This window comes from Drosophila albomicans, chromosome 3 (genome assembly GCF_009650485.2).
Source record: "Drosophila albomicans strain 15112-1751.03 chromosome 3, ASM965048v2, whole genome shotgun sequence".
Taxonomy (NCBI): Eukaryota; Metazoa; Arthropoda; class Insecta; order Diptera; family Drosophilidae; genus Drosophila; species Drosophila albomicans.
In genome coordinates this window covers 47,382,455-47,393,480 of record NC_047629.2, presented here as the reverse complement: position 1 = coordinate 47,393,480, position 11,026 = coordinate 47,382,455, and the positions used below count along the sequence as shown (strand labels likewise).

General features: G+C 40.1%; 5 protein-coding genes across 6 annotated transcripts; 3 read left to right on the top strand and 2 right to left on the bottom strand.

Annotated features, from left to right (window-relative positions):
- The first annotated feature begins 129 nt into the window (after positions 1-129).
- On the top strand, positions 130-3,851 carry LOC117567598 (choline transporter-like 1). The gene is made up of 8 exons (XM_034247683.2): positions 130-384; positions 975-1,351; positions 1,413-1,558; positions 1,616-1,842; positions 1,904-2,204; positions 2,518-2,797; positions 2,861-3,023; positions 3,079-3,851. The coding sequence occupies exons 1-8, from the start codon at positions 262-264 to the stop codon at positions 3,526-3,528; spliced, it is 2,067 nt and encodes a 688-aa protein (XP_034103574.1). The 5' UTR covers positions 130-261; the 3' UTR covers positions 3,529-3,851.
- On the bottom strand, positions 3,744-5,039 carry LOC117567600 (ribosome biogenesis protein BRX1 homolog). Its single transcript, XM_034247687.2, has 2 exons — positions 4,835-5,039; positions 3,744-4,770 (listed from the first exon to the last, which is right to left on the bottom strand). The coding sequence occupies exons 1-2, from the start codon at positions 4,949-4,951 to the stop codon at positions 3,829-3,831; spliced, it is 1,059 nt and encodes a 352-aa protein (XP_034103578.1). The 5' UTR covers positions 4,952-5,039; the 3' UTR covers positions 3,744-3,828.
- A 431-nt stretch (positions 5,040-5,470) lies between these two features.
- LOC117567601 (uncharacterized) lies at positions 5,471-6,020 on the bottom strand. The gene is made up of 2 exons (XM_052003500.1): positions 5,625-6,020; positions 5,471-5,562 (listed from the first exon to the last, which is right to left on the bottom strand). Exons 1-2 carry the CDS (start codon positions 5,828-5,830, stop codon positions 5,529-5,531), a joined length of 240 nt encoding a protein of 79 aa, XP_051859460.1. The 5' UTR covers positions 5,831-6,020; the 3' UTR covers positions 5,471-5,528.
- A 210-nt stretch (positions 6,021-6,230) lies between these two features.
- Positions 6,231-8,921, top strand: LOC117567599 (RNA-binding protein 45). 2 transcript variants are annotated; one of them, XM_034247686.2, is made up of 9 exons: positions 6,231-6,659; positions 6,779-6,973; positions 7,032-7,441; positions 7,496-7,559; positions 7,620-7,717; positions 7,784-7,890; positions 7,954-8,198; positions 8,253-8,288; positions 8,546-8,921. In XM_034247686.2, exons 1-7 carry the CDS (start codon positions 6,343-6,345, stop codon positions 8,194-8,196), a joined length of 1,434 nt encoding a protein of 477 aa, XP_034103577.1. In that variant the 5' UTR covers positions 6,231-6,342; the 3' UTR covers positions 8,197-8,198; positions 8,253-8,288; positions 8,546-8,921. The 2 variants fall into 2 exon arrangements, with proteins under 2 accessions (XP_034103577.1, XP_034103575.1); XM_034247684.2 differs by lacking the exon at positions 8,253-8,288.
- A 463-nt stretch (positions 8,922-9,384) lies between these two features.
- LOC117568091 (general transcription factor IIE subunit 2) lies at positions 9,385-10,781 on the top strand. The gene is made up of 6 exons (XM_034248471.2): positions 9,385-9,537; positions 9,611-9,715; positions 9,772-9,934; positions 10,003-10,293; positions 10,361-10,448; positions 10,513-10,781. The coding sequence occupies exons 1-6, from the start codon at positions 9,476-9,478 to the stop codon at positions 10,680-10,682; spliced, it is 879 nt and encodes a 292-aa protein (XP_034104362.1). The 5' UTR covers positions 9,385-9,475; the 3' UTR covers positions 10,683-10,781.
- Positions 10,782-11,026: the final 245 nt, after the last annotated feature.

Below are 11,026 nucleotides of genomic sequence, written 5' to 3'. Positions count from 1 at the left end.
ACTGGCGCGTAACGGTCGTAAGTGCAATGCACCGCGCCTAAATTGTTATCGATATATTGAAATGCAACGCCAAGTGAGAAAGTATCGAAACGAACAATACTTGCGCCAGCCCTAACTGTTTTTGTGTTCAGTGGCCGCTTCACCGTCCCTGTCAGACATTCGCGGTTTGGTTGTGAAACGAAATAATTAAAACAAAAAATAAAACGCTCAATATAGAAAACAAATTATAATAATTAATTAACATAAGTGAAAGGTGTTGCAATGGGGTGTGCGGAGAGCAAGGACGGCGAAGGCGAAGCCCAAAACAATAGAAATAGACCAAAATACCGCTCCTGTACCGACGTATTTTGGCTTGTACTTTACATATTGTTTTGGCTATTTCTGGTAAATATGCTAAATACATAATAGTGTGTGTGTGTGAGTGCATGTGTAATAGCAAAAAATAAAGCCCGCATTCCTGCATGCACTAGTAATCTAATGCATTTATATATAAAACCACATGAACATATATAAGTCAAGTGAAAGCTGCAAAGATTAATCAGACTTCTCTTTTGTGCGGTCGTAGTGCAAAGGGAGAGAGGAGAAGTTGTTGCTTGAACTGAACACACAACTGTAACAACAGTGTGTGTGTCGTCATCGCTATCATATGAGTGGACTTATTGCTAATTCGTCTAATGAAATGTTAGCCACAATATAATGGCTTTGGCAGCGCATGAAACATGAATCTATTAAAAATTCCTTTAGCAAAAAGTAAATTAAATATGTTTGGACACGCTATTCCCATGTCATGATACCGCATTTGTTTGCTATGCACAATTCAGACTGTATCTAGTCATGCTAAAATTCGTGGGCGTTGGCACTTAAACAGTAGCATATTCACATGCATATATCATATATACCTTGTAGTAATACGCGATTAGATCATATTTGTTTTGATTTTGATTTTCACACTCTCTCTCGGTCTCTTTTTTCAGATTGTGATTGCGATCTTCTCCTTCGTTTTTGGCAATCCATTGCGTCTGATTAATGGCTATGACTCCTTTGGCAATACCTGTGGCGTTAAGCACAATGAACGCTTTCAGAATTTCCCGCTATCCGGACGCAATACACTTGACACACCCGAACTGTTCTACTTCAGTGTCAAGGAGCTCAAACAATCGCTTAAGATTTGCGTTAAAACCTGTCCGAAACGCACACTGAATGAACCCAGCGAGCTGTTCAGTTATTTTACTGAAACTGGCACACAACTCTGCAAATATGACTATAATATGGCGCAAGTGGAAAGGCTGAGCAAGGGCGACAAGACGTTCAACATACTCGGCCCGTGTCCCACGCTTCCAGTGCTCGAAAGGTAAACGTTGCTCAGTTATTCTTCAAGGATTTATTAATGGCTTCAATATATATTTCTTTAGTTCGCCGGTGTTGCATCGTTGCGTGCCCAAAACGGCTGCTGATGAGGTGGTCAATGTGCTCAACAGCTGGGATGTTGCTCAACAGTTTCTCTCCGATATTTACTCCACCTGGCACCTTATAGCCGCAGTCTGCGGTATTTCCCTGCGTATGTCTTGAAACCTTATGTCAATAATGGCAGAGTTAACGCAAATCTTTTTTATAGTCATTTCCATTGTATTGGTTATCACGATGCATTGGCTTTCCCGCCTCGTCTCCTGGATAATTTGTGTGCTCGTCATCATTGCCAGCGTTGGCTTGGCTGGTGCATTGTGGTATGCTTACTACAGCATACGCAACAAGTCGCCAAATGTTCAATACTCTCAACTGGAGGAGTTCTTGCGCAATCGAGATGCTGTCTTTGCCTTGGCTGTTATAGCCACTATAACTATGGTATGAAAAAGAGACACAAAATGCTTATTCAGTTCAATAATTAACTATTTTATATTTGTAGATCATTCTGTTGGTCATCATATATTTTTTGAAAAATAAATTGTCCGGCTTGTCGGCACTTTTTGAGGAGGCTGGCGTCTGCATGATGAATCTGCCTGGACTGTTAATAGCTCCACTCTTGGCATTTATAGTGCTAATTGCATTTTTAAGCTTTTGGGTGGTGGTGGTCATCTGCCTTGTAACAGCCACCACTCCGGATGAGAGTCCGCTTGCACCGTTCCACGGCAATGCCGGATTTCAACAGCTGCCCGCCACTGCTGGGCAATTCCTCAACCAAACAGCAACAACAAACGATCAAAGAAGTAAGTTAACAAACGCAAAAGTATTTCGGAAGTTACTTGAATAGTTGGAGTATTAGATAGTAGCAGTACTTTAATTGTATTAATGCTAAATTGATATTTTTATTTTGTTGAAAACCAAAAAAAAACCATTGGTCAAATGGCTACGTAAGTGATATATATGACATCATTTAAATTGTGTTCTTTAAGCTCTCGCTCTTTTTATGTATATACACCAATTGATCTGAATGTTTGTTGCCTCTCTTATATTGTATATAGCAGAATCATTCCACACAATACTTGGAACCTTTACTAATCCGCATCTCTCTTTTAATAGCTATTCCTCGTATAGAGTATGCGGAAGCCGGTGCTTTGCGTAGCATGTTCTGGGTCTATGTTGTGGGTCTCATTTGGACTGTGGAGTTTATATTTGCCTGCCAACAATTTGCTTTGGCCGCTGCTGTGGCCTTTTGGTATTTTGGCAAGCCAACAACGACACCAACTTGGTATGCCATTGGCAAGCTGATTAAGTATCATTTGGGCACCGTTGCCAAGGGTTCTTTTGTGATTACCATTTTCAAAATTCCCCGCCTCATCTTGACGTATCTCTATGCCAAGTAAGTGTCGAACACATTATTTATTACTCTAATATTCACTAAAATACTTGTTTTCATTTGCAGATTGAAGAAGGGCGAGGATAAGGGCTCTGAATGCGCTGCCTGCTGTTTGAAGTGCTGCATTTGCGGCTTTTGGCTGCTTGAGAAGTTTATACGATTCCTTAATCATAATGCCTACACTGTGGTTGCCATTGAATCCATCAACTTTTGCCCAGCCGCAGGCATCGTAAGTCTTAAACTATAAAGTAATTATTATTATTTAAAACGTTTCAACATTTCAGGCTTGGAATGCCATGGCCACCAATGCTTTGCAAGTGGCAACAATCAACAGCATTGGTGACTTTATTCTCTTCTTGGGCAAGGTTGTTGTGGCCGCACTTTCCGGCTTGATTGGCATCGTTATGCTGAAGGATAAGCCGGGACTTAATTTCTATATGGCGCCCGTCATATTGATTATCATCTTCTCGTTCTTTATTGCTCACATTGTGCTGTCGCTCTTTGAGATGGTCGTCGATACACTCTTCCTGTGTGTCTGCGAGGATAAGACGATTAATGGACGCGCCGGTCGCTGGGCGCAGAGCAATCTGGCCAAGCTAGTTGGCGAGGAACCGCTGCAGCCGGGCGAAGAGCCACCAATTCAGGTGGTCGAAATGATGCCCATTAACAAGCAGCCATTCAGCATTACACGACTGCCACCCACAGATGCCGAAGTGTATCCTATGGCCGAGTAAATTCTTTAAGAAGTTCTCCCTCATAATATTCCAGAAACAAGACGAAACTCATAACGAACGCACATCTTAGAATGGATGTCTGGTGAAGGACCCTCCGTGTTAAGAAACAAAACAAACTCAACTCAACGTACAAAATGCAATGAAAAGAAATAATAAATAAGAATCTAATGTTTGCTAATATCAAGATATATATATACTACTGAAACAGAGGCAAATGTACAAGAAGTTGTAACTGTATTTATTAAATGTATCCATTTTTTATATATATGTATTTATGTATATTTATTCGTAATAAAACATTTAAACCTTTTTCTCACGTTTCACCTTGGCCTTCCTTTGCTCAATCACCTTCTGCACGGCCTTCATCTGTTTGTCCTTAATCTTTTGTGTCAATGCCGCCTTCGGTGTTTTAGTTTGCTGTGCCTTCTTTTTGGCCTTCAGTGCTAACAGTTTGGCTGTCTCAATGGGGTCCTCGTCGTCGAAGATCTCTTCATTGTCCAGACCCTCATAAGCATTCATGGGACGCGTTGCTTCGTGTTGCACCTTTTGCTCAACACGATTAACATATTTGTCCTTGGCAGCCTTCTTCAACAATTGTCTCTGCTTCGATGGACTCACGTAGTCGGGATTCTCCCAAATGGTTTTGCCCGTAAATGAGCCATCAAAAATCTTTACAGGATTCATGACATATCGGGGTCCCACCTCGGAGAGACCACCATCTTCGGAAAGGATTTGGAAATTACGGAACCAGATGCGATTATCCAGGTAGGTGAATGTGTACACATGGTCAATAAACGGCTGGCTCTTGGGATGATGGTTAGGCACCGAAAATGTCTGCACCAACAACTCTTTGAGCAGTTTCAGATGTGGCAACTCGTCAAACTTAGCATCAAACGATAGGAACGGACGCGAACCCTTCAAGCAATTGCCGGTCAATTTCAACTCAGCCATTGTGTGAATATTCTCAATGAGAAATTTAGCCGATGGTCCGGTAGCACCCGAAGTATTCGCCACCCACATGTACAAATCTCTTTTACGGCGTCCCTCAAACAACATGGCCTTGTTGCAGTGCTTCATCTCAGACATTTCATTGATGACCGACAACGTTTTGGCACGCTCCATTTTGGACTCGGCACGATGATGCGGCATCAATGTTTTGATATCACGCATTAAATGTCTGTCTCGGTGGCTGATACCACGTGCGGCAAACACCAATACACGCTGCTTGTTGATCCATTTCTCCTGCAGAGATTGAGAAATGTTGAGGATTTATTAATTTCCTTAGCAATAGATAGATGCTTCATACCTTTTTTGGAATCACTTCATCAGATGGTCGTTGTGATGGAAGTGGTGGATTTTCATCCAGCGGCACAATCTCCAACTGCTCGACCTTCTTTCCTTTCTTTTGGAATTTACGGCCCATTTGTTATTTTTATTTTTTTAATTTTAAACTTGTTTAAAAAATGCACCAATCCAAAACAACGTGGAGTTGAAATTAGTGATGTGCAATTAGCGATAAATTTGACTATCGAAAAGGATTAATCGGTTTTGTAGAACCAACAGGTGACAATATCGGGATTTGTACATTTTGGTATGTCTACAATTGGCGTTAAATCATTTTCGGAAATTGGTTTTGTGGTCACATTCCGGCGCAGATGATCAGGAAAATAATTTAATTTTAGGAAATAAAGCAAAAATATAAATTGATCTTAAAAATAAAATTTATTTATCAATCAGTTACAATATTATTTGGAAGCAAAACTATTTCTGAGCATCGATAAAACGTTTCATAAATTTGTTATCAGTACATTTGTACAGTTGATTGTTGTTATTCATGTTCGTCTTCGTCTGAATCGTCATCACATCCTGGTTCGGGGCATTGACTGCATCGACTCTCATTTATTCCATAGCTTGCACAGTAACCACCAACACATTCACAACAGCCGTCATGAAACCACCTGTAGCTCGTTGCTCCCGTCTTGTAACAAGTTTGCCTGCATTTATTCCAGGACGTACATTCCTTGAGATATACGACTGTACAATTCCGAGGTATATTATCAGCGTGTTTGACATTGTTTGGAAAGGAAAACACTTGCCAGTTGTCGTCGTTTGGCGATGTTGTAAGAGCCTCAAATAATACAGTAACGCCTTCAAAGTCCTCAACATGCGACTTCTTCGACATTTTCGTCATATCGCCAAGGACGTTGTGGTAATATGACATTGTTATGACAATAATTGCGACTCTTTGAAATGTTGACATTTGGAAGAACCTATTGTAACTAAAGCAGGCTAGATCAGGCATTAGTGTTTTATTCGCAACTGTAGCCTTTTCGCACAGGTAGTAGGATAAATTGGCGCGAACGTTGTAGAGTATGACAGATAGAGCATCAGAGCGTTTACCTGACTTCGAGATAAACAAACCTGCAAGCGGTCAGTGTTGGTAAATATCCCAGCCGGTATTACAAACAAATATTCTGAACGGAATCAAGAGGGGCTATTTTGTGGTAATATATTATTTTTTTTGCAATTATTACTCAAATTTCAAATCGGTACTGCCGTAGTTTCTTTTACGAAAAACAAGTTGAGCTGTTAAAAAATGTGACCAGCTTTCAATCATGAACGACGAAAAGAGCGTATTTCCAAATATAAACTGCGGTCACACTGTGTGGTATACACAAATGTACACAGTAGGCATTTTTTTATTTCTGCCATTTTGTGTTCTGCGTCTCGTCGGGAAAAAAATAAAATAGAAGGAAGTGAGACAGTGAGAAAGAAAATTATTATTTCGCAAAACAGAAAAAAATAATAAGAAATATGTCCGATTATCGTTCACAATCACGCGGCGGCGGACGTGGTGGCCAGGATTATTCGAATGATGATGATCCGCCGATGTCGCGGCTATTTATAATTTGCAACAAAGCGCATACCGAAGAAGATTTTCGCGAAGCGTTCTCAAAGTACGGGGAGATAGAAGATATTTGGGTGGTTAAGGATAAACACACACAGGAGAACAAAGGCATTGCATATGTCAAGTTTTCGAAGACTTCCGATGCCGCTAAGGCGCAGGAAGAGATGAATGGCAAAACGATTGGAAAAACAGATAGAACTCTCAAGGTGCTGGTTGCCGCAAAGTAAGTGAAATAAGTAATGACCTGGCAACTTTTTTCCCGCTGCTGCTGCTGTTGAGATCAGCATTAATTAGCATTACCAACTGTACTCGATATGTGATTTTCTTTTGTTTGATTTGCAGTCGTAATCAAGGTTCAAATAAATCTGAAAACGAGCAGGAAAAGTATGTGCGACTGTTTATTGTCATACCAAAAACAGCGACCGAAGATGACATACGTGATGAGTTTGTGCAATGGGGTGAGGTGGAGAATGTGACCATTGTGCGGGAGAAGAACAATGGCAGTCCAAAGGGTTTTGGATACGTGCGTTTTACAAAGTGAGTATTTCTTGGATTTCAACTTATGTTATGTATACTAAATTTTTATATTCTACAGATTCTATTATGCCGCAGTAGCATTCGAAAATTGTTCTGCTAAATACAAGGCAGTCTTTGCCGAGCCAAAGGGTTCTTCGCGCACACAACGTGACCAATACGGGCGTCTGGCTGATGATAGTCCCATATATGGCTCGGGACGTGGCGGAGGAGGAGGAGGCGGTGGTGGAGGCGGCTCCAATTACAATGGCGGTGGTAATGGAGGCGGTAGCGGCGGAGGTGGTAGTTACAACAACGATTGGAATGCATCGGTCAACAGTGATATGTCGGCATTTTTACGCATGCAAAACGTCCCCGTCCCACAGCCCACATGCCTCGAGGTGACGGTCAGCAATTGTGTTAACCAGGATCAGTTATGGCGACTCTTTGACATTATACCCGGCCTCGACTATTGTCAAATCATGCGCGAACGTAAGCGGATAACTTTATAATGTATCACAAATCTTACATTTGTCATTTTTACAGATGGACCGCGGACAAATGAAGCCGTTGTTGTCTACGACAATCCAGAAGCTGCGATTTATGCCAAGTAATGTTTTACATTCATGTACTTTACCAATTTACTGCAACACACATCATTTGCTTACAGAGACAAACTGCATGGCCTGGAATATCCGATGGGTGAACGCATAATTGTCAAAGTAAATGGCATGAGTTCAGCTCGCATGGACACCTCGTTTATAGACAGTATGTAAAATATCTCAAATTTTATTATGCTGATGATGATGAATTTACTCTACTCGTACTTTGTAGAACGCACTAAAAAGGACGCTATTTGCAATGTACCTTTGCCACCAACACAACCACTTGCATCTCCCGATTCTCAAGTTGCTCAAAGGCTTTTTATTGTGCTCTCAGCTGTAAGTGAACTAGTTACAACTGATTTTTATGTATTTTACTTACAATTGAAAATTACATTTTAGAATCTGCCGCACTCAATATTGAAGAATATATTCTCCTGCTGGAAAGGACTTATTGATGTCTATCTGCTGCCGAATAAAAATTGCGGATACGTCAAATATTCGGAACGGGAAAGTGCCCAAAAGGCAATAACTGTGTTGAATGGTGCAGAAATCTGTGGCACTAAAATAAAGGTTATGGAAGCGGAGGAACGAAGTGGCTCCGATGGTGACGATAGTGGCAGGAAGCGATTACGACGAAATTAAGTGTAAGTTATACATTTTTTAATGCTGATCCTGTGTATCTATATATATTAATGTAGCCATAGTTTTGGAATGCGTTGAACGCCTGATCTGAGGTAAGTTGTTAGTGTTTAGTGTAAGAAAGATCCAAAAATCTTGCTTATTATTATTATGTATGTACACAAAAAAAAATATAGACTTATCGTATATTCAGACTGTTCTATTACAATTAGATACTACCGCCGTTCTTCTGTACTTGTAACTTAACTAAAAACGCCCTCAAAAATTCAGCAGCAATTTGACGATCCTGCCGATCATCGACCACGAACAAACATAATAAGCAAAAACTATTTTTATCTTTCTATTTCCACAGACCCCACTGACAACAACATACTACTTAACAAAAAGAACATAATGTACGAGTAGTTTACAGAAAACAGATCAATTAAACAGTTCAACTGACCAACAACCGCCCAAAAAACACTACGGAATCAACCAGAACGAGAACCACAACAATCACAATCAAAACTGAGTGAAAACACGAGTGAACAGAAGTGAACAGACACGGAAAACGGAAACAAGATACGAGAAAACAAGAACTACCAAACAACCAACTTTACACAATTTTGACTTGTTTTTGTGTGCGCTGTTTGTACTGAAGAGACCCAATAAAGACCAGACCTAAACGGAGCCAACGAAACCATGAAACAATGAATGCAAAAAACAAAAAAAAAAAACCAACCACTAACTGGACTATCGTATCTATCGCATTACCCTTACCATAATACAAAAACCAAGAAACTATATACAAGAAACGAACTCGTTGTACAATTTACTAACGTATTCCGACAAAGATAAGAATATATATTCAAAAAGCAAGCTTACCGATCGTAGATTTCTGCATAGAAATTTAATCACTCAAATATGACATAATTATATACAACTATTATGTAAAGCCCTTAAAGCGATAAAAATAAACGAAATTACCAAAATATAACTGACTGTTTTTAATAGTGTTTTTGAAAATGCGCGCCATGAAACCTTTTGCTGTGGTTTTATTTTTTATCGAATTACATATATATCGACCAAAAATCGGCTATCGGGGAAAATACTGTTTTTAGAGTAACCATCTAGTAATCAATGATTGTGGTAAAATTTGGTATGTTTTTGGAAATCTAAATATCACCAACTACGGTCACCCTGACTCAGTCAACAGCTGCTTTTTGTTGAAGCAAATTGTAATTATTTTAAAATATCAAATTTTCTTTTAGTAAATACCGAAAAAGCTTAAAAATAAATAATAATGGATCCCGCACTGCTTCGGGAACGCGAGGCGTTCAAAAAACGGGCGATGGCTACGCCAACGTAAGTTCCCCAACCTTCCTGCTAACAAGTCGCGTTTTAATACATATCGTGTTGTTTTTTTTTCTATTTGCAGCGTTGAGAAGAAAACCAGAACGGAAAGAGCGCCGCCACCGCCGAGCAGAGATGATTCCCAAAAGAAAATGCGCCCTCCAACGGCACCCAAGCTTGATGCTTCTACGTAAGTGCTCACAGGCTGTCCCAGATCATCCAATATATCATATACTTGTTCTGTAGATACAAAACCATGTCTGGCAGTTCCCAATATCGTTTTGGAGTCTTGGCCAAAATAGTGAAATTTATGCGCACCCGCCATCAGGATGGCGATGATCATCCATTGAGTATTGAAGAGATCCTTGATGAAACCAACCAGCTAGATATAGGCCAATCGGTGAAGAATGTAAGCCATGATGGTTCCCTTTTCTTTTATGACCAATACAATAATGTGCATCTTGCTATTCGTTGCAGTGGTTGGCTGGTGAAGCGCTTAGCAATAATCCCAAAATAGATGTCACTCCGGATGGACAAAAGTTCAGCTTCAAACCCGTTTACAAAATCAAAGACGGCAAGACTCTGATGCGATTGCTGAAGCAGCACGACTTAAAGGGTCTTGGCGGCATTTTACTAGAGGATGTGCAAGAATCGCTGCCACATTGCGAAAAGGTTTTAAAAAATCGCGCTGCTGAAATATTGTTCATTGTCCGACCCATTGACAAAAAGAAGATACTCTTCTACAATGACAGAACCGCCAATTTTGCCGTAAGCTCCGAAGAAAAGTTTTACGCTTATCGTATGCCTTATTAAACTAATTCTACCCATTTATTAGGTGGACGACGAGTTTCAGAAGCTTTGGCGTTCCGCAACAGTCGATGCAATGGATGATGCCAAAATCGATGAATACCTCGAGAAACAAGGTGAAAGCCAAATGCATTCTCAATATGCAGCCAACCAATTACCTATTGTTTTATATTTTACTAGGTATTCGTTCGATGCAAGACCATGGCCTTAAGAAACCCGTGCCGAAGCGTAAGAAGGCGGCGAACAAAAAGCGACAGTTCAAGAAGCCGAGAGATAACGAGCATTTGGCTGACGTGCTAGAGACTTATGAGGATAACACCTTAACGCAGAAGGGCGCAAATCCCACATAGTGTAGAATAGCTAATAAAGATAATGTAATCGTTAAGAACCCAATAGAAATATAAACTAATGTTCTATGCATATTTCCGGTAGGTCGATGACCTTGCATATATTATGTGTTTTTAATAGATATTGCGAAATCGCAGGAGGCACAAATTAAGTGTTAATATATTTATATGTACCTAAGGAGCTTTCACCAAGATTTACAGCCACTTTTGCTATCTTCTAGTGCTTTTTTGCGGTATTTTAAAATATGACTTGACGAACAAGAACGATAGTTAAAAGCAAATGTATGTAATCTGCTCTTCGACATAACAACAAACACTCACGTAACTTGTGTATATGTGAGCGAGCC